At 49.5% G+C, this 23,826-nt stretch overlaps 1 protein-coding gene across 1 annotated transcript in view; it reads left to right on the top strand.

Moving 5' to 3' along the window:
• Positions 1–23,826, top strand: part of FRMD4A (FERM domain containing 4A) — a 234,881-nt gene that overhangs the window by 20,602 nt on the left and 190,453 nt on the right. Inside the window, exon 2 of the mRNA XM_075552351.1 lies at positions 10,566–10,631. Within this exon, the coding sequence (XP_075408466.1) occupies positions 10,566–10,631 (66 nt within the window). The remainder of the gene's footprint in view (positions 1–10,565; positions 10,632–23,826) is intronic.

Consider the following 23,826-nt stretch of genomic DNA (forward strand, 5'->3'; position numbering starts at 1 on the left):
CTAGCGTTTGGGATCACTCAAATGCTAAAGATACCGGGATGTTCCAGTTTCCGTTTCTTAGCCTTGAATGAACTGGCTCGAACCAGCTGGAAGGCATACTTGAAAGTTCTTTGCTTATCCTTGAATTGTTCTTTTTTCTGCAAGTCGCAATTGTTCCCATAACCCTGTGGCTTTTTGAAAGTATGCGTCGTTAATTATGCAGTGTGCCGTTGATACGCTGCAAATATTATCCTAAAGCCTAGTCTCCTCTGGGAGTTCTCTATGCGGAGGCATTGTGTTCTTTGGATGTCTGGGTCTTCTCGCTCTTTTAATTTAATTTGTATTGTCTTCTCATATTTGTGCTTTTAAAGTCATCCACCTCATACAAACAATATTCTTGTAGATATATCGGATTAATCTTATTTTTCATGGACTTGTAAAAGCTTGAGTCTGGGGTCCCTCTCTAGCAACTCCTCAGTGACTCCCTTTTCTAAGAGTTCATAATACAGCCATCAAAAGAAAGGAAACGAGTTATTTACTCACCTTTTCCTTTGGAAAAGGCCTCTTAATTCTGTCCAGAAAACTCTGCCCGTGAGATACCGAAGCTGGAGCGCCATGCTGCAACGGACACGTGTTGTGTCTGTCTGTCTTTCTTGCTTCAAGGAGCAGAGCAGCGTGTTCAATGGGCACACAAATCCTTGCTGCGTGTCCCAGGCGTCACTGCTTGTGGATTAGCCCTCCCTTCGCGCCTGTACAGAAGTGGATGCGGGCGCTGCCGCCGTGCACTGAAGGAGACATGGAACCTCGCAAACTGTCCACTTGGTGTGCCTTGTTGGGCCCTGATATGAATAAACAAACTGTCAAAAGATGTACTTGATACATTTGGGGAAGTGTGAGTATGAGCGAATGTTAGGCGGTTTAAAGAGTTGTTGTTAAGTTTGTTGGCTACACTAATGGCAAGGTGGTTAAATAAAGAACCAAGTTCATATCCGTTCAAGATGTGCTCAGAATTATGGGGGCAAAATTCCATGATGTACTGGGTCTCCTTTAAAACACTCTGGCTCTCTCTCTTTGGGTCCCTGTGGCCAAGAACCACACCACCCACAACCAGTCCCAAAGAGGACACCAAAATGGCAGCCAGAAACCCTATCACACCGACGTGAATCTCTTAAGGACCCCACGTTCCTGAGGAACAAGCGCTTTGCCAAGAAGCACAATGAGAAAGACAGGAAGAAATTGCAGACCAACAATGCCAAGGCCATGGATGCTGGTAACTGGGCTGTGCAGGCTCTTGTGAAGCCCTCAGAGCTCAAGGCTAAGGCCTCAGTGGGAGTCAGCTGCAAGCTCACTCGACTGGCCTACACTGCCCATCCCAAGCCTACACTGCCCATCCCTGGCCTACACTGCCAAGGGTCTGAGGCTTTTGTTGGCCAAAATCCAAAGCCAATGCTCAAAGTAAGGCTGACCCTCCAGCCAAGAACTCAACTGAAAGTCAAGCTCGTGAAGATGCCCAGGACCAGAGGGACTGGTGTGACACCTGATTGAGTGCCTTCCTGTGCTATTTGTACATCGCAGATGTTTGATGCTTGGCTTCAGAGCCTGAGACGTTGTTCTCCTACAGTTCCTACACATGTGTGTGTTTTGAAATTTTCTGTAATGAAACCATTAGAAACAAAATAAAATGTAACACATGTTGCTTCACAGAACGTATGGGGGACACGAAACATCGTCTGGCTCTAGGAGGGGCTTCAAAACATTTGCCCAAGAATATGGCATTGAAAGATGGTGGAATTTCTCCCCAAACTTGTGGAGACCCCATCATACGATCATCTCCACGTTCCAGATTGGGAAATGAGGAATACACTGGCAGAGGCCTTGTGGGAGGTCACAAGCAGCGAGCGAGTGGGAAAGCCGGAGAAGGGACACTCCCAGGGAATCTTGCTCCAAGTCAGCCTCGTCGAAGCTCTGGAGCCACTGTGGGAGGGGGCCTTGCGTTTGCATTTCCAGGTCCCCCAAAGCCACTGCTGGTTCGGAGTCCTTGAGAAGCTTGCCTTTGCTTCAGTCTCTTCTCAGCCTGCATTTCATGCCAGGAGGTGCAGGCCGTTTCTTTCCCAGGTGTTTTGTAAGAAGCCAAACCACCACCAAGGTGGTTCGGTGTCCGAGCAGGGCCGCTGCTGGACGGGACAGCAGAACTTCCCTGTGGAAAGAGAAAGTCCGAGTGTGGGCACGCTGGGTCTAGAGCAGTAGTTCTCAACCTGTAGGTTGTGACCCCTTTGGGGGTCAAACGACCCTTTCACAGGGGTCGCCCCGATTCACAGCAGTAGCAAAATGACAGTGATGAAGTATCAACGAAAATCATTTTATGGTTGGGAGGTCACCACCACATGAGGAACTGTATGAAAGGGCCACAGCATTGGGAAGGTTGAGAACCACTGGTTCGAAGAAGGAGAACAGGTTAGGTTTCATAAACAGAGACTGTGGCCCAGCAGGTACCTGAGTGTCTTGGCTCAGCCCTGGCATAGAGAAAACAAGACCCTTCCAGGCAGAGGAAACCCCGTGGGCAACTTCCCAAGGCAGGTGAATTGGCCCTCAGCGAGAGGGATGGGATTGTCAAAGTCTGGCGGCCTGAGCCTGGGGACGCACGGCTGGTTTCTGTTGAGATGAGACCAGATGACGCAGGGTTGTAGACTTTCAGAGGGCTGTCCTTCATACGTGTCCATCACAATGCGTATAATGAGCCAAAGAGGCTGTTGTACAGGCCCATCGGACGAGACATCTCCTCCGAAGGCCCAGCTGGCCCTCAGCCCTCTGTCCACACCTGCCCAGGATTCTAGCCTCTGCAAGCCCCACCTTATGTCCCTCTGCCATCCAGGAGACTACACTGGCCTCCCTCCCTGGTGCTTCATTCCCAGGCTGGGACTTCTGAGCAAATTCCCAACTCCCAGGCATTTCCATGGATGAGGCCGCATTCCCTTCTCAGCTCCCCGCCCACAGTCGTAGCATACAATCCAACCTTCTGTGGAACCAAGTCTCCCGTATGGACAGACAGAAATTCTCATTGCAGAACTTAAGATCTCTGCCTTCTACGACCTGCGGGTGGGAGTGGGAGGGGGGGGGCCTGTAGATTGGGTGGTGTGAATGAGGTGAAGGATCATTTAAAAGCATGTGTCTCCTGGTTAGAAATATGGGCGGAAATCTTCACAATCAGCTCAAATGGAGGCAAGGAGACCCCAGCCTCACCTCCCCGTGCTTGGGAGATATGCTTGCAGCCCTGTGTAGACCTAAGTATGGTGTTCTAACGACTGCAGCTGGTTTGAGCGCAGTGCAGAAAGTCTCGTGGGGCTCGCTGTGGTGTATCACAACCGCAAACCCACATGCTGGGAGAGTCATTGTCTACTGTGGCCCTGGGGCTGAAGTGCAGCCAATGATCCTTGTCTGGGACACAGCTGTCTAACTCCAGGTCATGAATTGGCCTAGATTTGAAGAGTGTTTGAAAACCTCTCAGTCCCCATACCCCTGATCTTGCTACTCCATCGCCACCGCTTAGCATGGGACCAGTGATCAGTGATCAGTGAGATCCTGAAAGGCCACTGGTAGAGGTTCCTGACTGTCCATGCCTCCCCTGCCAGGCACCAAGCCTTGTCTTCTAAACTTGAAGTCAGAGACAGTTTATTCCTGTATTCTGACCGCTGCCCCGCGTTACCATCTGGAGAGGATTGGAGTTGGTGTCCATCTCGTGGAGTGTGAATATTCAACTATATATGAGACCGGTAGCTTCTAGCGGCATAGTGGTTACAGGGTGAGCTGCTAACCCCCAGGTCAGCAGTTCGAAACCACCAGCCATGCCGGGGGAGAAAGATGAGGCTTTCTACTCCCGTAAAGAGTTACAGTCTCTGAACCCCACGGGGCAGTTCTACCCTGCCCTATGGGCAGTGAGTTTGGTTTGGAAACTCGAACTCACGCAGCAGTGGTCTGAGTCAGGCCAGAAACGTCTTCATCCCCGGGCACAGCAACCTCCCACTGTCTCCGAGCCCTGGCGTGAGTGCTACCCAGAACGCTGCCCCCGCCCCCTCCTGCTCTGTATCACTAGAGAGAGTGCATGGTTCTTTGTGCTAGCCCCCAGAAAGGAGGGCTAAGCCGCCCAGCTCATCACTGGGGAGATTGTTGACATCTTTAGTATCTAGACTGGTCCTCCTTGTTGTTAGATGCCTGTCTGTCCGTTCCAGTTCTTGTTGGCGCGGGGTGACAGCGCACAGAGCCCCCTCACAGGGTTTCCTGGGCTGTCAGCTCTCCAGACCTTTCCCAGTCGGAGGCACTGCGTGAGTGACTGCGTGGGTTTGTGGGGTGCTAATACATCACTAGGACCCTCCTTCACTGACCCCTGGGACTTCAGGGGAGAGAGAAGTGCCGTGCTTTTGAGCTGACCCAGGGAGCCAGAGCCCCAACAGGGAAGTTTTAGTCATGCCTCTATAATTTCCTTCTGAGCCACCAAGATGGGTTGGGTGGAAGGGCAGATGGTGAGGTGCTTCCCGCTACCTCTGACATCCCTCCCACTTCCTCCCCCAACCCCCCTGGATCAACCGCAGTGTAGCAGTGTAGGAAGGCTCTGAGGCTGGCTCAGGCCTTTAGGAACCGACATTTTCGGTCCCAGGACAAAGCTTTCATGAACGGGGTGTCAGATGCCTGAGAGGGTGGTAGTCATCATGTTCATAAATAAAGCGTGTTCCAGAAATGTTCATCATCCCGCTTGTATAATTTTAGTCAAGTGGGATTTCTTTAAGATGGCTTAGTTTTAAAAAATGTCTTATTTTGTTGCTTCATGAATTCATTGTCTTGAAACTGAGGATGAGTTACAATTTGATAACTTCTTGTGCCGTGCGCCAGAAAACCATAGGTATGTGGTAACTGGGTTACCATCAACAACAACTTTGTGGGATCCGGAGCTCTAACCCACTCCCTCCTCTTTGCCTGTCCCCCAAGAATCCCTCTCTTTGGGGGCAGAGGGAGAACAGTTCCCGCATCAGTTTGCCTCAGGAAACTGAGGAAAGATAATAACCATGTGTATCGGTCATTCATTTTTTTCATTTTTATCCCTTAAAATCACACGTTTCATTGAGTTCAGTTATCTGGACTGGGATTTGGACTATTACATCACAGTTCTATAAAAACCCTGCAAAAGCAACAGAACTAGGATTTTTTAGTTCAGAACTCTGCCTCCGCATGTATGTACCCTAGTATATAAATTATTTGGCAAGAAACAAGAAAGTGGGGAGGGAGGACATCTAAAAAGAGGGGTAATCCTCTGTCCAACTGACCAAAAGAAAGAGAGGGAGAAATGTGATACGCAGAGAAAAGGTGATAATAAAAAGCATATGAAAATAGGGCTTCCTTGGATTTGAATTTGGAGAGCAAAATTCTTCTTACTAAAACATATTTGAGCTCTCTCCAACCCAAAGCTTAGGCAGTGTCTAAGAAGAGACTTGCCAGCCCTTGCATTCCATTGCCTTGCCTGCCCCATGCGGGATGGGCAGCAGACTGGCTTTAAGGTTGCCCTTGCCTGCCTATCCGGAATCTTAGCCAGAGACAGTGAGATACGTGTGCTGAACTCAGCCTCCTGAAGCTGCCCATGTACTTCACTGCTTAGAGAGCTTGGTCTTTGTTATATAGTTAACTGCTTAGTCAGTACATCGATGCTTGCTTTTTAGCAATGTCTTAAAGAAGACAGACTCTCCTGCAAAATGAACAGCTACACACACACACACACAGCCATCATAATGAACACATCAGGCTCTTGTAGATAGATGCCCTTAAGCCAGAAAACTCGCTGCCATTGAGTCAGTCCTGACTCCTGGCGACCCTATAGGACAAGGCAGAACTGCACCTTTGGGCTTCCGAGAAAACCTCTTCTTTCTCCTTCAGAGTGCCCAGTGGACTCGAACTGATCTGTGGTTGGCAACCCAACACATAACCCGTTACACCACCAGGGCCCCCGATGCTCTGAAACATACACATGTATCTATATTTACAAATTCTCTTTACGTTCCCAACTGCTAACCGAAAGGTCCATGGTTCAAACCACCTACCAGCCTCTCCACAGGAGAATGATGCGGCAGTTTGCGTCCACGGTTGGGAGCCCTGGTGGCAGACATAGAGGGTATGGGCTGGGCTGCTTGAAGGTCAGCACTGAGAACCATCAGCCACTCCGGGTGCAGGAGAAAGATGAAGCTTTCTACTCCCGTAGAGAGTTCGAGTCTCAGAAACAACGGGCACAGTGCTCTTCTGTCCTCGAGGGTCACCCTCTGTGAGAACCCACTCACTGACAGGGAGTCAGTGGCAACTGGCTTCCCGTGTAGCTCTGCCTGCAGGGGACAAGGTCTGGGACATTTCATCCGAGGGTGTGGCAGTTGTCGCTGTCACTGTAAACGGACTAATTGGATTTTACATATTAAAAGCCTAGAACAAGTTTACCTACATGATGAAGATTTTTGATGGGGTTTCTTACTTCACACTTTTTTAACTGGAAAACAACCACCACCACAGGGAACAACGGATGCAGCTGTCTGGGGGATGGGAGGGAACCGGCAAGCCTAGCATCCTAGAACCCCTATAAACTCTGAACGCTTGCCTCCCCACACTTGTCCGCAGGCAAGTCCCTGTCACTGGCTGTCATTCTAGTCACCTGCCCTTTCCTGTTCTGCTCTGCTGACTAGAACTAGCATCCGCAGATACATTGTTCTATTTGTGAATAGTCTTCATGATTCACAGTGTATCCTAACAGGAAAGTTAGATGAATAGAGTTGGCACCTCCCCTTCAAAGTAGCATTTATCTTACATCCATTAGAATCAGAGAGTACTTGGCAAAGAATTGTATTGTAGCAAGACGATTTATAACGGTAGCCGGCTGAGTCTATGAGGAGGCTTGTTCTCTAAAGGATTTTCTTTGAGGATGGTGCCAGGGCCCCAATTGTGCCTGAGCAGCTGACTATGAAACAAGAGAAAGAATAAAAGAAAGTATTTTGCAATTGTTGGTATTCAAAAGAGAAGCGCAGTATGCCTGGCAAGACAGACAAAGCCTACAGATGTCTGCCTTGTGTCTGCACACACCCCAAACGTCACCCTTTTCTGAGCTGAGGAGGAGCACAAGCTGCTGCCATCTTTGTTTCATCAGCACAGAACAACAAACAACTCCCCCTTTTATCAAAAACAAGACCCCCCCCCCCCCCCGCAATGGTCGGTGCTGCCAAAAGAAAGGTGGACCTTCAACATAATCCAAAGCTGAGTTTGTGGTTCAGGTTCACTTCTTGGGCTGACCTCTGTCAGGGACATTTTACCTTCTGCAAGGGGGAGGCCTCAGCATACGGGGAGCTCTGCACAGCTGTGGAGAGAGAGGCGAGTTTGGGAAACCTTGCGTAGTGCTCAGCATCTCAGGACATCGTGACGCCCGTAACTTGCAGAGCAGATGCGGTGAGACCATTGTTTCATGTGATGAGAGATTCGTTTTTCCAGGGCAAATGGGGGGACGTTGGGTCGGAAGATGAGCTCCAGCACATGTGCCTCTGGGCTTTTGCAAACTTGGAGAAAATGATGTATTGCCACTCCTTTATGACTATCATTAAAATATTGTTTGCTGCCAATTTTTGTTTGTTTCATAAAATTTATTAGACTGACCAAGTAAGGCAAGAAGATATTTCGGTGCTTAAGCTTTGACAAGAAAACTAAGTAAGCTCAAAGCTTTGTTATAAAGATGCAAAAGACAAATACAGTTCCTTTTCCTATGTGTCCTGCATCCCACACGCCATAGAACTTTCCCAAACGGGTAAGCAATGTTTGCAGAAGAATTTCCAAACAGTGTGCTGGGTGGTTGTCATTTTACTTCTTAGACTTTTCAATCTAACAGCTTTGGGTTCTTTCTCATAAGAACTGAATTGCACTGGATGGATCTAAAAAATTATTCAATGTTCAACTGCGGTTAACTGCCCTACTGACACTTGACGTTAAATGTCGCTGGGGCCTCTGCAAGCGGAGGGACCACTTGGCAGGACATTGCCCATTTCAGCCTCTATTCTAATTTGCAGTGGCTTCTGTTGATTGTAGATGGGAGGTTGTTAGAGTCCGTCAGCTCGGCTGCCTGCCTGTGCAGGGGTGATGGACTCGAACTGGGACCTGAGCCTGTTTCGCTACCCAGGCAACTAACTGACTCACGTTCAAGGGTCAAGGGATGAGTAAGGGCTTGGCTTGAATTTATGATGTTTATTAGGTCAAGCTGAATTTTTTTTCTCAATTGTAACCAGTTTGTGAAATTTTATACATACAAAGTTTATATAAACTCATACCTGTGTATATGTGTCTATATCTTTAACACAGGTAGATATCTATACACTATGTACTATATGTGCAATATAAATGTGTATATAAACTAGGTATATACAGTTTCACTTATTGGTGTCTGATGTGTGCGTATGTATATATATGCATATATGTCTACACCCACACACAAGTATATTGCTTTTAATTTTTTATGTGAATCTTGGTGGTCTTCCTGACAGCTGGGCCCGGGTGAGTATTCCGTCTAGCTAGGATTCGGTGAGTTCTGAGACTGGCCCCCACTGAACCAGGCTTGCTGGTTTGGTGTAGTTGGTTTAGACAACTGGGGAAATCTGGCTTAATGAAAGGCACATGGAAGTCATATTCCCACGGGGACACAGGACAGCTTAGAACACACGGATGCTCAGAGTTGTCCTTGTTGCATGAGAAGGAGCCTGTCTTTTCCGTTTCTCTGTAAGAGGGCTTTCACGAGACAGAACTCCGGTGGCTGGGGTCTTCTCTCTCCACCTTTCTTCTCTTTTCATCGGTTTGGATGAGGCTGGCTTGAAGAAAAAGAGGTTTCTTAGAGGCTGTAGAGCCCCCCAAGACTAGAGCTGGAAGCACCTCCTTAGGCCCTCTGGCCCAGCCAGTGGTAGGTTGGAATCAGGGCATATACCACTTCATGAAAGCTAAGTGCTAAATTGGGAGCCGCTGTCTGTCCGTTGTAAAGCACAGTCATTACGTTGAAACTGAGCTGCAGATGCTTGCAATGAAATGCAGTACCTTGAAAAGAAGGGTCATAAATGTTGAAGGTATCGCTTCCTTGTCATCACGTGACCTGCGCTTCCCGAGTTTTCGTGTCGTTTGCTTGGGAGCATGGGGAATGCTGGCAGGGTAGCAGACTCCTTAGAGAGGAGAATGGCGACCTGTATTCAGGAGCGGTCCCTGGAGAAGGACGTTATGCTTGGTAAACAGAAAAAAGAGACAGACCCTCAACGAGATGGATGGACAAGCGGCTGCAATCAGGAACTCAGGCATAGAAACAATTGTGAGGATGGTGCACGACCAGGCAGTGCTTTGTTCTGTTGTGGATCGTGTCGCTATGGGCCGGAATAGACTGGACAGCCCCTAGCAACAACTGCGCCCGTGACACATTGGTAGCTTGAAATCAGCTGTAAACCCACTGCTGTTGAGTCCATGCCAATCCTCAGCAACCGTGCAGGACAGAACTGTCCTGCCTCATGGGTCTCCGAGATGGTCATCTTACTGAAGCAGGCTGCCCTGTGATGCTCCCACAGAGCAGCGGGTGGGCTCCGGCCTCCACGCTTTCCATTAGCAGCACGTGTCGGACCGCTCACCCCCAGGGCCACGGTGAAGGTGTTGGCAGTATGGAAATCAACAAATGCTCCCACCAAAGACTACCCCTCCCCCCTCCAGAATGGCAGTTGTTCAAACATTTCCCAGCATCCCACTGGCCCTAGCCTGTGAAACTGAGGCCAGGGATGCCCACTGATGTGACTTGTACACTCTAGTAACCAGTAGGGCTCAATTTGGACTTGGGTCTCCAACGGTCAGGGGTGAGGTTGAGCTGTGGATGCTTGTCACCTGGGTTCTTTTGATAGGAATCAACTTCTGTTAGCAGGCAGGCGTTGGTCTGACCTGCATTCAGAAGGAGGGGAAATGAAGAGGTGGCCGAGCCCTGACCCTGGTGTATGGTAATCAAATGAGTGGTTGACTTGTGCCACGACTAATGAACGAGTAACCCCTACCACGACCCGAATGTTCGATATATATATATTTGCTAGATTATTGTATGTTTTTCTTATGGTTGGGGTGCTTCACACGGTTGAATGTGAGTGACATCTGGCAGGAGCAGTGGACAGTCAAGTCACCTGAGGTGCTTTGGAAGACTTGGCTTCCCCCAAAATCAACCTGTGTGCACAGTTCTCCTCTGACCCACACGGGGCCATCCTGAGTCCAAGACCTCTCTGTGATGAGTCATCGTCGGAATACAACCAGGAACTGGGCCTCCATGCGGCTCCCAGGCCACGGCCGGCCATCGAGGCGGCTCCGTCTCATGGCTACCGAACGGAGAGTATTCAGTAAAGACGTTTTCATGGATAGATGAAGAGTGAGCCAATCCTGCCACTCACTTCCTGCCGCCATGATACTCAGAGAGGGCCGGCTTGCACCCCCAGCTTTCCCCAGAGGAGAGCCCAGCACAGGCGACCCTCTCCCCGCCGTTCTGACTCCTAGTGACCGTCTTCTCTCTCTTTCCTTAGATGACGGAGGGCCGCCGATGTCAAGTCCATCTCCTTGATGACCGGAAGCTGGAACTCCTAGTGCAGGTATGGGGCTCTGGTCGCCTTGCTGAGACGGGTCTTCCCTGCCTTGGTGCAGTCAGGGCCGGGGAGTGATGTGAACTTCTTTCAAACCTGTGCCTGCTCAGAGCCGAGAAAAGGATTGTGACGCGGCACGCCGGGTCATTTTCCATGTGTTTGTAGCATGTGCTCTTATTGCTCCTTGCGCGCACCACGCCGGAGCCTTCTATGATGTGTATCTGCCCTGTTGTTTCAGACCTCGAGCGGAGGAAATGCCAATGCCACGGCCGGCCGGCCAGCATTAACTATTCTTCCCGCTTAGAAGGAGCTAACGCTGATATAACCGGCAGAACTCTTCTGGCACCTAAGGCTGATTGAATTGTCCTCTGTGCTCACAGCAGAGAAAGCCATTGTTTAGCTCTCAGTTAGGTTTGAAAGAGACGCAATCTCTGGGCCCTGCCGCCCCTCTTTGGGCTACGTAACCCCCTCACCCCATCCCATGGGTCAACCCCACCATCAGGGCTGGGCACCGGGAGACATGGAGCCACAGGACTGTGATCAGTCAGTCAGTCCCTGGGGAAGCACATACCCAGATCTTGGTCTACTTGCTTTCGTGGAAAGATCAGTGTTTTAACCAGAACCCTAAGGAAGGTGAGGTTACCACACCTGCTTTGAAGAATTCGCAAAGCCAAATCACTTGTTCAACTCTACTTCTTGTCGCTGTCTCTGGCTTACATTTCCAAATATCTCCCCCGGGTTCTTATAGGATTCCTCCTCATTCTCCCTCACAGAGAACCATCAAGTGACCCCACTCAAGGGAGGGTTGAAATGATGGCCCCCATGTCCACTCACTGGGGGAAATGCTAAGGTCCGGGGGAAGATTATATACTTTGATCCGGTGTCGTGGGTCGGGCACTGGGCTGAGAACCTCAAAGTCAGCAGTTCATAAGAGATCTAAGATTGATGGCGAGGAGTGGGGATAATGCCTGGTGGGGTTTGATCAAGTGCAATGTATCCAAGAGGAATTACTGAGAGCTGAATGGAGAGTGAGCTTAATTGGGGGACAGGGGGAAGGTGAAAGGAAAGAGAGGAAAGAAGTAGGAGGTAAAAGCTATGTGTAGAGGTATAGCTATAGGTATGTATGTGTAAATATATTAATTTATAAGGAAAGGGATAGAGGCCAATGTACATATATTTAAATGTTACATATTAAAATAGCAGACAGACTTTGGGCCTCTGCTCAAGGCCTCCCTTAACATGAGAACACTTTGCTCTGATAATCTGGCACTCTTTGATGCTAACCTTCCCAACATGATCGCTGAAGACAAAATGGGTGCATAAACAAATGTGGTGAAGAGAGTAGATGGTGCCTGGGTCTCAAAAGATGTAGTGTCTGGGATCTTAAAGGCTTGAAGTTAACAGGCAGGGAAGCAAATAGGCACATGGAAGAAGCACACCAGCCTGTGAGGTCATGAGGTGTCTACAAGAACAGGTATCAGGTATCAGATCCCAAACAAACATATCAGTGTAAAAGAGAGAGGTTGGAGTGGAGACCCAAAGCCCATCTGTAGATGATTGGACATCCCCCCACAGAAGGGTTACAAGGAAGAGATGATTCAACCAGGGTGCAGTATAGCATCAGCGAAACACACATCATTTCTCCACTTCCTCAATGCTTACCACTGACCCTCCAATACCATGACTCAGTTATACCTTACAAATCCAGCTAGACCAGAGTACACACATTGGTACAAATAAGAGCTCTTGACACATGGAATTCAGGACAGGTAAAGCCCTCAGGAACAGTAGTGGGAGTAGCGATATCATGAAGAGAGGGGGGTGAAGAGGGAGGAGAAGATAGGGGGAACCCATCACAAGGTTGGAAAGATAGCCCCCCCAGGCAAACGAATAACAGAGAGACAGCAGTGTCATACACGGAATGATAAAATATATAATTGATCAAGGATTCACAAGGGTGGGAGGGGAGGGGGAGGGAGGGGAAGCGAAGAGAAACTGATACCAAGGGCTCAGATAGAAAGGAATTGTTTTGGAAATGGTGATGGAAACATTTGAATAAGTTTGCTTAGTACTATTGCATGATAGATTGTTACAAGATTTGTAAGAGTCCCCCAATAAAAATGATTAATAATAATAAAAAACAACACTGAGCACCCCGAGGGAGCAAGATGAGGCTTTCTACTCCCATAACGAGTTACAGCCTTGGAAAACCACAGGGGCCGTTCTCCCCGGCCCACAGGTAGCTGTGGGTCAGAATGAGTATTCTAGTCGAGTAGGCAGGAGTAGTACAGGATACTGTATTGTAGTTTCGTCGCAGTGAGATTATTGTGATAGCGCTCATCTCTTCCCTGTTACATATGCGTGTAAGATGTTCAAATGCCTAACTTCTAGACTTAAAGCTTTCACAGTATTTAATTCACAAAGGCGTAGCAAATGCAAGGAAGGTGTCAGGTACTTACCTGACTACCAGTCAAAAGGTTGACCATCAGATCTACCAAGAAGTAGAAGACGTACCTAAAAGGTCACCGCTTTAAAATCCCACCAAGCAGTCCTGCTCCACCCCCCTTGGGCTCACCAGGAGTTGCAATCAATGTCATGGCAACCAACAATGGTAACATCAGTGCAGTATCGGGAAGTCGGGGAAGGTTCACAGTCACACGACATCGATCCAACTGCTAACTTCCCTTTGGTTCACTTCCTTCCAGGATTTTTGAATATTTATGGTTCTTGCCTGGTTGTGATCACAGAGTGTGCGTAATTCTATATATTTTACAGAAACTCAAACTCACTGCCGACTCGTAGCGACCCTATAGGACAGGGCAGAACTGCTCCTGTACGTGAGGAGAAAGCCTCTCTCCTTCGGGGTGGCTGGTGCTTTTGAACTGCTAACCTTGAGGTTAGCAGCCCAACGCTGACCCACGACACCAGAAAGCCCCGTCTTTCTCCTGCGGAGTGGGTGTGTTCAGCCTGTGGGCCACCTCTCATAACATTGCCTGTCACTGGCAGGTTCCAGTTGCCCTCTTTGTTGACGGCTGCATAAACCCGGAGATGGGTATACTGTTATTACCTAAGCCTGCGCTTCCTTGGGTGCCTTTACGTGTGTGAATGGCGTTTCTGCTATGAGAAGGAGGCCGTGGCGGGTGTCTCCGTGTGTCTTGGGTTCTCCCAGGTTTGAGGATGTAGCCTAATGGGACTGGTGTCCCAGGCCCACAGTTGACGGTTGTAGAAAGTCAAACCATCTTAAGCCTGGGGGAGGGAGGCAGCAAGCATGCTGCAGTGAGCGGCAGCCTTCTTTAAAAGCCCGGCAACCGTTTGAATCTCAGGGATCCGTGCGAGGAGTGGCGAGGTGAGTGGGCTAGTATGTTTGATTTGCCTTTCTTAAATCGAAGCAGAGGGGTGATCCCTGAACCAGGAAATGAGCCCTCACAGTGCAGTTAGTCTCCTGTCTTTTGGCCAACGAGCCTTGGCCATTGGAGCCTCTGAAACACACGTGCCACAGAAAAGATATGCAGTTGCTGATTTTCGCGGTTGGGGATGGGTTCTCTGCCATCCTTGCAAAGCGAGAAAACATTGAAGTAGGCCAAACAAGAGAAGTTCATGTTCTTATCCCTTCTTAGAACTAATTATCCCCTAGCCTTAGAACACATGGCTTCCCTGCAGTCCCTGCCATGTACCCTCTGGACCTGGATGACTTCTGGTCAACTTCAGTTCAGAACTCAGAAAACCTGTCTCCCAGGCTCTCTGCCTCTTGTTCCTCCCCTGCCCCAGGCAGGGTCTTGGCTGCCCCTCCACTGTACTTTTCCTGGTATGGTACTTGTCACGCCTCACTGTCATTGCTTAAAACTCTGAAACCAAACTTACCGCTACTGAGTTGAGTGTGACTCAGCGACCCTACCCGACAGAGTGGAACTTCCCCTCTGGGTTTCCAAGGCTGTTTCCAGACAGCCTCCCCTTCCTCCGGGGAGCAGCAGCGGGGTTTGTCCTGCTCTCTGTGCAGTTAGCAGGCCAGCTGGTAACCCCTTGCTCTGCCAGGCCACCCCACGATCTGTTTACTCAACTGCATTTCCCAGAGCCGCCAACAGTTTGAAGATTGGACCTGTGACTTAAATCCTGTGTGTGCCAATACCGACCCCAATGGCAGGGACATAATGTCACTCGTTAAAAACAAATGGACAACTCCTGAGACGCGTTGGTATCAATTGCTTTTCCCAAAGGACTTTTCGCCATAGTGCCAACTGCCTGGAAGAAGGCATAGTATAGGGTGTACATAGGCATACACGTACACACACCACACACAAGTGTGCTTCAAAGAGTTCATGGGGAAACAGCATCATCTTATTATCTTTTAATTTCCCAGAAGATGTTGGAAGCCTCCTTGTAGAGTTCTTTTGCGCTATGGCATCTAGTCTTCCGCAAGCAACCCTGGATGGCAGGAGGACTTCCGGCAGGGTTTCCTAAGCGCTCATCTGTAAGTTAGGGCGGCTCGCCTGATCCCTCTGGTTCGGAGATCTCTCTGATCTAACAGCCGAGGTCTCAACCATCCCCCACCAGAGCGCCAATAACCCGCACAGAGGAAGAGGACCCCAAGCTGCTTCTGCGCCATTGCAGATTAGGCTTCAGCAACAGTTGGGAGAACTGGGTTATGCCTGGTTAACAAGGGTCCATTAAAACCCCTGGCTTTTCGTCCTCCGCAGCTCAGCCCACCTGCGGTACAGTGGTGGAGCACGAAGGGGCAAACTCAGTGGGTTGACTCCACCTGCCTCCCCACAGGGGGCTTCAGTAAAAGTAGCCTTGGGCACCCGGAGGGAGGTCCCACTCTCTAAGACTTTTTTTGAATTGGGCTCGCTTAGAGGGCAATGGGTTTGGCTTTGGGGTTGTTTGGTGTTTTGTTTGTTTGTGTTTAAATGTTTAATCATGGGGTTTCTATGCACACAGTCCTGGTGTTGTAGAGAAGACTGATTGTTCTCAAAGGAATTCCTCTCGTCTAGCATATGTGGGCCCGTTTCTACGTTTTTAATCACTACCCTTTTATTTGAAGTTCATCGAGGGATAGCCTGAAGATTTATTTACACCTGAGCCACCAGAACATCTGATGTGCTGGGCATTCTCTTGGGGGTGTCCTTGTGAAGAGCACGTTCAGAATATTTTAAAGAAGCCCGAGGCTATGTGATATCTTTCTCAATCTGCTGGAGTTGCGGAGTTGGGGAAGGGTGGAAACAGCTGCTCAGCATATCTAAAAAGGCGAATAAGACAGAGACGGGTTTGGAAGAAACGTCCAGCTTCCCTGCAAAAGCAACTAGAGTGTGCACCAGGATGGTTGCCTGAAGGGCATTCTTAAGAAGGGCACAAAGGTAAGAGTCTAGATTCCCAGGCATCCCAAGTGGCCTAGTGGGTTATGCATTGGACTGCTAACCACAAGGTCAGCAGTTTGAATCCCCCAGCGAAGGATGCGGCTTTCTACTCCTGTAGTCACATTGTCAGAAACCCACAGGGCCAGTTCTGTGGGTCCTGTCCTGTTGGCTCACTATGAGTTGGGAGTTGACTCAAAGGCAGTGAGTTTGGTTTGGAGTTTGGGCTATTCGGGTTGAAGTCTTTGGAAGGCTGTCGCCTCCAATCAGCAGACGTCAACACTCTAAACGTTAGAAGGTCTCTTGGCTTGGCATCAACAGCTGACTCAGGCACTCAAGAACAGTCTCTTACCAGCCAGATGCTGGTAAGAGCTACACTGAAAACTTCACCTGTGTGAGTTTACCCATCACCCTGCCATCCACTCGGTGTTAGAAAGGGCTCTCGGATTGCTGGGTGTCTGCACTTGTGAATCCGTGAACCCTCTGAGTAAAGCCTGCATCCTCCATGCTTGGAAAGAGACACAGGTCAAGAGTGCACATAAACAAGAAACCTCACTGCCGCCGAATCGATGCCCACGCATACTGACCTTATGGGGCAGAGTAGAACTGGGGGTTTCTGAGACTGCAACTCTTTAAGGATTTAATATTTTAAAATCTCACTCCTAGACCTACGGGCCCTCCTTGGCACCCTGTCCTTCACCATGTGGCTCCCGAAGTCCTTCAGTTCCACTTCAGGACAGCTGGAAAGATGGTGTGGGTATCCAGTAAGGGAAGTTCTTTAGCTTCCGCCCTGGACAGGGGCCGGTGTGGAACAGTCACACCCAGGATTGTTCTGGTGGATTCTAACTTGTGCCTCAAAGCCTCCATCAGAAGTAGAGAGAAAGCCATTATCTCTGGCCCTCAGCCTTTTCTGAGGCTTCCACCGCCAGACAGGGCTGTCCTGTGTGTTTCACATTGAACTTAACTTCCAAAGTCTTTTCTTCATTCCATTCCCCCCCCCCCATTATTTCTTTACAATTATTCTCGCCTTTGTTTTTCTCATCTAATTGTCTATGTGGGGGGAAGTGAGAGGGGGAGTATTTTAAAAGCAAAGAAATGGAAATATGCTTTAATTGTAATGAAAATCATTGAAGTGATGCTTTTAGGGGAATTTTCTGACCACAGGGGTCAATGGATGGAGTGCCGGAAGCCGTTAGTAAGGATGGATTCTAGACTCTTTCTCTCCGATTCCTTGAAAATACAATAGATTTTCACGAGCTGGGAGTGGCCGAGGTGTGGCCCTTCCTTAGAATATCCTCTTGACACTTATGGCATGATTGAGTGTCCTTTCCTGCAGGCACACAGGCATTTGCTGTCTGCTCCCAGGAATGCCTCATCCAATCGCCCAGCCATGGAGTTAGGCTCTGTTGAGAGAGCTTTACCAGCTGGTGTCTCCTTTCCATTGGGAGGCCCCTGCACCACCACAGGGAGCCCCACTCCTGGCTTTGTTGGGAAACTGGCCCCATGAAGTGACTTCCATATTGTTCACTGACCCAGTCACTTTGTGGCCATTGGCAAGACATTGCTACCGGTCTATTGAAATAGAGGAACAATGAGTCCTGACAACACAGAGCCAGGGGACAAACTTAAGTCAGTGTTTTTTCAAATAAAGCTAGTAGCTAGGTTAATATCTTACACCGAAACCTCCCTACCTCTAAGGCAAGGCCAACCCATGACCACCTTTTTTGGATGCTCAGGGCTGTAAATCTTTATGGGAGAAGATGGTCTCATCGTTCTCCCACAGAGCAGCTGGTGGGTTTGAACCTCAGACCCTGAGGTTAGCAATCCCAAAGCTTAGCACCAACAGAGCTCCTTAGTGTCCTATACAATGTCCCCAAGCCCGAGAAAGCCTTTGGGACAGAAACATCAGGAAAGGCTTACATCTGATCTATCTAGCACCGTAGTCACTAGCCGCTCACGGCATTCAAGCGCTTCACGTGTGTCAAGTTTGTGTTGGAAAAAGCTTTAAATGTAAAATACACAGAGATTTTAAAGATGGCATGAAATAGAAGAATAGAAATGACCTTATTAAGGATTGTTATGTTGGTTATTCCAGGTTGAAATAATATTTTGGATGCCTTAGGTTAAAGAAAATGTGTAATTGAAGTTAATTTCACTTCTCCCTCATTTTATCTTCTTAATGTAGCTACTAGAAAATTTATGTCTTCCTATTTGGCTCGAGGAGCCCTGGCAGTGTAGTGGTTACACTTTGCCCTGTGATCCCTATGGTCGGCAGTTCAAAACCACCAGCAGTCCAGAAGGCCAAAGATTGGGCTTTCTGTTCGCATAGACAGTTGTAGTTTGGGAAACCCACACGGGTTCTTATGAGTCAGCATGGATTCCACGGCAGTGAGGCATTTGACTCACAGTTGTGACTGCCATTGTATCAGGTGATGTCTCTTAAGAGTTGAGAAAATGTAAACATTAGGAAGTCTAAATAGATAATACCAAACCCAAACCAAATTCACTCTCATTGAGTTGATTCCAACTCGTAGCAATCCTGTAAGACAAGGTAGAGCTGCCCTTCTGGTTTTCCAAGACTTTAAATCATTACAGGCGTTAAAAAAAAAAAAAAACTTCATCTTTCTCCTAAGGAACAGCTGATAGGTTAAAACCACCAACCTTGTTGCTATCAGCTCAATGCATAGCCTACTATGCTACCAGGGCACCGCTATAGGTGTGTCAGTCTGTTTGCGTTAGAGAAACAAAGCCGCAGAAACTCGTGTATAAGACAGAGTTTTATATAAAGGGTAAGTGCACATCAAGAAAGCATCCCAGCTCCGTGCTGCCCAAGCCCACAAGTCCAGCATTAACCCATATGACTGACACCAATCCACAAAATCCTCCTCCATCTCACAAAACACAGGCAAGGATGCCGACTGCAGGAGGAAAGCCGAATCAGTGAACGTGTAAGCATCTCAGTGCTGGCAGGGGTCTCCACACGGCTGCTCCAGCACCCAGGGCTGCATCGGGGTAGGTCCATGCGGCTTCTCCTCAGGGATGTCATGAAGGAAGTGAGCCTTGCCAGCTGAAGCAAGGAACTGGCTAAGGCAGCCGCACCCTGGTCTGACCATCACAAAGCAAGAGACCCAAGAACTAGAAAGGCGAGGCTCACAGAGCCATTTATCTCTCTGCCCTTCAATTAACCCCACATGTGTATATCCCCCAGGTTGGCACAGTAAACTTTAACTATCTCAATGGGATAGTTTAAAAACTTACCCAAATCCACTGCTGTCTAATCAGTGTGGGCTCATAGCAGCCCCAGAGGACAGGGTAGGACAGAACTGCACCCAGGCTTTCTAAGAGTGCAGAACTTTATAGGAGCAGACAGTCTCAACTTTCTCCCATATAGGGGCTGCTGGGTTTGACTCTCTGACCTTTCTGGTTAGCAGCCCAGCACTGTACCCACTATGCCACCAGAGTTCCTAGTAAAAGGGTTTAGAGGTACACAAATTGAACCCTGGATGACAACATTTAACAATTCTTTACAGCTTAGATGGTGCGTCTCTTATTTCATTCTCACAGTAACTGTGAAGTCAGTGTTCTCTCAGATAAGTCAGTCAGGCAATCAGTGCTGACTCCTAGCGATCCTATAGGACAGGTGTGGTGGTTACATCATCTGGTGTCAATTTGAGGATTCCGAGTGAAGGGGTGCAACGTAGCCGGTCAATCAGGTAGTAGCTTGATGGCCTCATTTGGAAGCGCTAAGGAAAGAAATAGCTCGCTAGAGGCAGGACTCCTGCTCCTCCCCGGAAAACATCACTGTGGAGAAGACACATGGAGAGAGGCTGATGGAGCCAGACCTTCAGGAGCTGGAGAAGCCACGTGGAGACCACTGCCAGTACTGAGATGCTGCTTACACTGCCACTGGATCCACAAGACTTCCCACCCATTGGCCTGTGATCTTCCTGCATTCGGCATCATTGCATGTGTTTCATGGGTCTGAAGAGGACTTTATAGATTGGTGTCTGACATATGGGCTAATATCGGATTTATGGACTTGATCTGGACTGGGATGTTGTCTCAATATCCAACTGCTCTTGTTATGAAACTCTTTCTTATACACACATGAGTGTCTATGGGCTTGGTTCTCTAGTCTATGTGGACTAACGTAACAGGATACAACTGACTCAGACCTACAGTCACTGAAGAGGTTTGCCCAGCTGGTTCTGGATCTTTGGACTCAGATTGTAATCTATCTCTGGGAGACCTAAGCCTGCGGCGAGAAGGTACAGGGTTTCCGTCGTGTCTGAGCCTTGGTGTGGAGGAGGCTAGATGAAGTCACGGTGCCTTCCCATCACTCTCCCTTTCTGATAGCAAGGCTGGTGGCATTCCATCGCAGAGATGAAGTGAGTGAACTTGGGCTGCGCAGAGTGCATGATTATCCCGGCCGTGAGGGGAAAAGGTCTATGCTCTGTAAGAGTCCAGCACGCTGATGGTGCTTGGTGGTGGTGGTGTGTGCTGTCCAGTTGCTTCCGCCTCGGAGGGACATGATGGGGCCAAGTCGAGCTGCCCCGTAGAGATTCCTAAGCTGAAATCTTTGCCAGATCAGATGGCCACATGACTTGTCTTGGAGCGACTCAAACCCCAAACTCAGTTGGCTTCATCTGAATTCTGACACAAAACGACCCTGTGGGGCAGGGTAGAACTGTCCCTGTGGATTTCCAAACCCAGAGCTCCTTACAGGAGTAGGAAGCCTCATCTTTCTTCCAAGGAGAGGCTGGTGGATTCAAACTTCTGACCTTTCCGTTAGCAACTCAGCATGTAACCACTGTGCCACCAGGGTGCCTATTCATGGAGCTACTGGTAGGTTCAGATCGCCAGCCTTTCTTGAATAGCCAAGCCCTTCACCACTGAGCTACTAGACTCCTTCTAGTAGTGCTATGCAGCATAGATTCACAGACTTGGTTCTGTGCACACCCACACAACACGCACCTTCGGATCCCACCCTCAGTTCCCCCCGAGGGCAGTAAGACCCTTCTGAAAAACTACAAAGATTGTTTTCTGCCATCGAGAGGGCTCTTCTTCATAGCTCACATTGCCAACAGCTTATCTTCCCAGCCAGGCTCTGCGTGCTAAGGGCGGGGCAGCCTGCATCCAGATGGGCCATCTGTGTCTTGGCTGGTCTGCGTTCACCAGAACTGAAAGTCAGCCAAGGAGGGAGAAGCCGAGCACAGAAGCTGGGAACAGTCAAAGGGCTTCCTGTTATCTGCCTTCTGTCCGGGGCCTCCCAGGCCACCAGGCCACCTCATAAAATAAGAGCCACCAGGGTGTCAGGTGTCATGCTTTGGGCTGACCTCAGACTTCACCACGATTGCCATCATCATTCATTAGGCTCCTCTCTGCAAAGCTGGCACACCACCAAATGAGCAAAACAGATGTCTTTCTAGACCCTGGGGGTGCCTGATGATACTGCATGCTTTCAAGGCACATGGTAAGACATATACGTCTCCAGCTACAGAACACTTTGTGTTCTGGCCGGCAAACACAGCAGTGACGGTACATGTGAGCAAAATTTCATCTAAGAACTTGCCCCTTGGTGTACCCTTGGGTGATAGATACATACAGCATCACGAGGAGAGAGGAGACCCGCACCACCTCCTCTCTCCTGGAAGGACATTGCTAGAAAACTTGGTGTGCTCTCTTTCTGCCTGGCCGGGGCTGAGAACAAAGGAGGGTCCCAGTTTCCCGGTGGGACTGAGAGGGAGAGGTGTCAGGATGCAGCAGATTGATGCAACCATCTGGGGACACCACACACCCCACCACACGACCTGAAAGCACACACGTGCACATGCATACACACATGCACACCGCACACACACGCGCGCCTCCAGGGCCAGACAGCTCAGCCAGGCCCAGGGTGCAGGAGGCCATCTCAGGGGGCTAGAAGGGCTCAGGCTGTTGGTTGCCTAGCAACACCCCTTCTCTGCTCCCTCCCCCACCAGCCAACCCCTCTGGCCACACAGGACCCATCCCTCCCCTTCCCCCCCCCCACACACACACTCCATTTTCCCATCATGCTCATTTTCCCTGTTCTCAATCACATTCATTTGAAACATCTGAAATCGCCCATATCTGGCCTACTGAAAAGAACCCTGGTGGCTCAGTGGTTAAAGCGCACGGCTGTTCATCTGAAGGCCAGCAGTTGGGAGGCCCCGGTGCTCCATGGGAGAAAGTTGAAGCCATCTGCTTCCACCTAGGGGCAGGTCTGCCCTGCCTCGTGGTTGGTCACCATGATTGATTGGCAATGGATGCAGAGGCAGGGAGGGGGGATGGAGGGGGGGGCAGAGGAAGCACAGCACCTGCCTCCCGCCCCCTAGCTTCCAGGGGAGCCTGCGCACCAGGGACTTGACGTTTATGATCTTGTCTGTGTTTTTGTTTAACTGCCTATTTTCCCCTTCTTCTAAAAAACCTGCTCCACATATTCTCTAGGGCAGCCCTGTCAACCAGCGCTTGCCGATAAAGCAGCACAGGATGACCTTTAAACTCCATGCCCCGGATTTTTATCGTCCTGCGGAGGAAGAATGAGAAAGTGGGAGAACAGAACGGGAAAGCAAACTTAACACACCATGCAGCTCAGCAGCATGGGGTTAGTTGCACTTGAAGGGAAAGAGACACGTGAAAAAATACATACATATACATGGGTCCCTAAGAAGAGTATGCAAAAGGGAAAAAGCCATCTGGCGAGGTTGAATTAACAGGAAATGGGGAGTTAACACGTCTAGGATTTTTTTTATAGACCCATCCTCGCAAGATGGTTGATTGTCACGTCACTCAATTCAAATGCTTGCCTACTTGGTACTTATCAACTCTTGCTCAGCCACAGGGCGAAGCAGATGTCACTGTCACTGGTGGGAGGAGTCACGGGCGAAGCAGATGTCACTGTCACTGGTGGGAGGAGTCACGTCTCGGGGGGATACTGCATTGTTTAGGTGGCATACCTCTCAACAGATGCAGGTGTGGGGGCTTCTGCTGTTCCTCAGTGGGGCCGAACGTTCTCGGGCTGGTTCACCGAGATTGGGACGGCCCGGTTCCCCTTGTAAGCCGGCCACCTGGACCCTACTCTCTCGCATTAGGCAGGCATACCAGAGGACATGGAGAGACAGGCTTATTCATTCTGGAAATGTCTGCTGGCCCTTACCCACTCAACACACAGAAACTGGAGACGACCCCCGTGCCCCATAGAAACACCCCCATAGAGACTCTGAGACGCCCATAGAAACATGGAGGGGGGCGTGTCGCAGAGGTGACTCCCAGAGGAAGGTGAAGTTCTGAGGGCATCTCAGCTGGGCTCTCTACCCGCCGTAGCTTTCTCCAAAGTCACGGCCCTTGCATCTCTCTGCCTCTCTGCTTTGTACTTGCCCAGCGCAGAGCTGACAGGTGAGCTGTGAAAACACTGTGGAGGATTTTCAAAGTCCCAAGCCCACACCTCCAGCTGCCTGCTCGGTCCTTTGTACCTCACTCCCTCCCACCCCCCACCCCTGATGGCACAAGAAATGCCACTTCCCTGAGCAAGCACAGAGTGGCTCTCTGCTCAGAGCTTCCAGGGGCCGCACCCGCTTGGAATCCCTCTCTCTGACTCTCAGGACCCTCCGTCTGATTCTGTCCTCTGCACCAGGCAAGATGTCCACGACACGAGAAGGAGTGCCGTTTTAACCAAAATCTCTTGCTCTGCTGTGTGACAGACGCGTGATGGCTGCCTGACAGGGGCCCAGCAGCTCTGGTCCCCTCAACTGGACACTTGCCTACGCCCTTCTTGTATTTTGGAACGATGCTTTTTAGACTTCTTTGAGTTGCAAAATCCTTGGTTCAATCAT

The sequence above is a fragment of the Tenrec ecaudatus genome, chromosome 6 (assembly GCF_050624435.1).
Source record: "Tenrec ecaudatus isolate mTenEca1 chromosome 6, mTenEca1.hap1, whole genome shotgun sequence".
Lineage (NCBI taxonomy): Eukaryota > Metazoa > Chordata > Mammalia > Afrosoricida > Tenrecidae > Tenrec > Tenrec ecaudatus.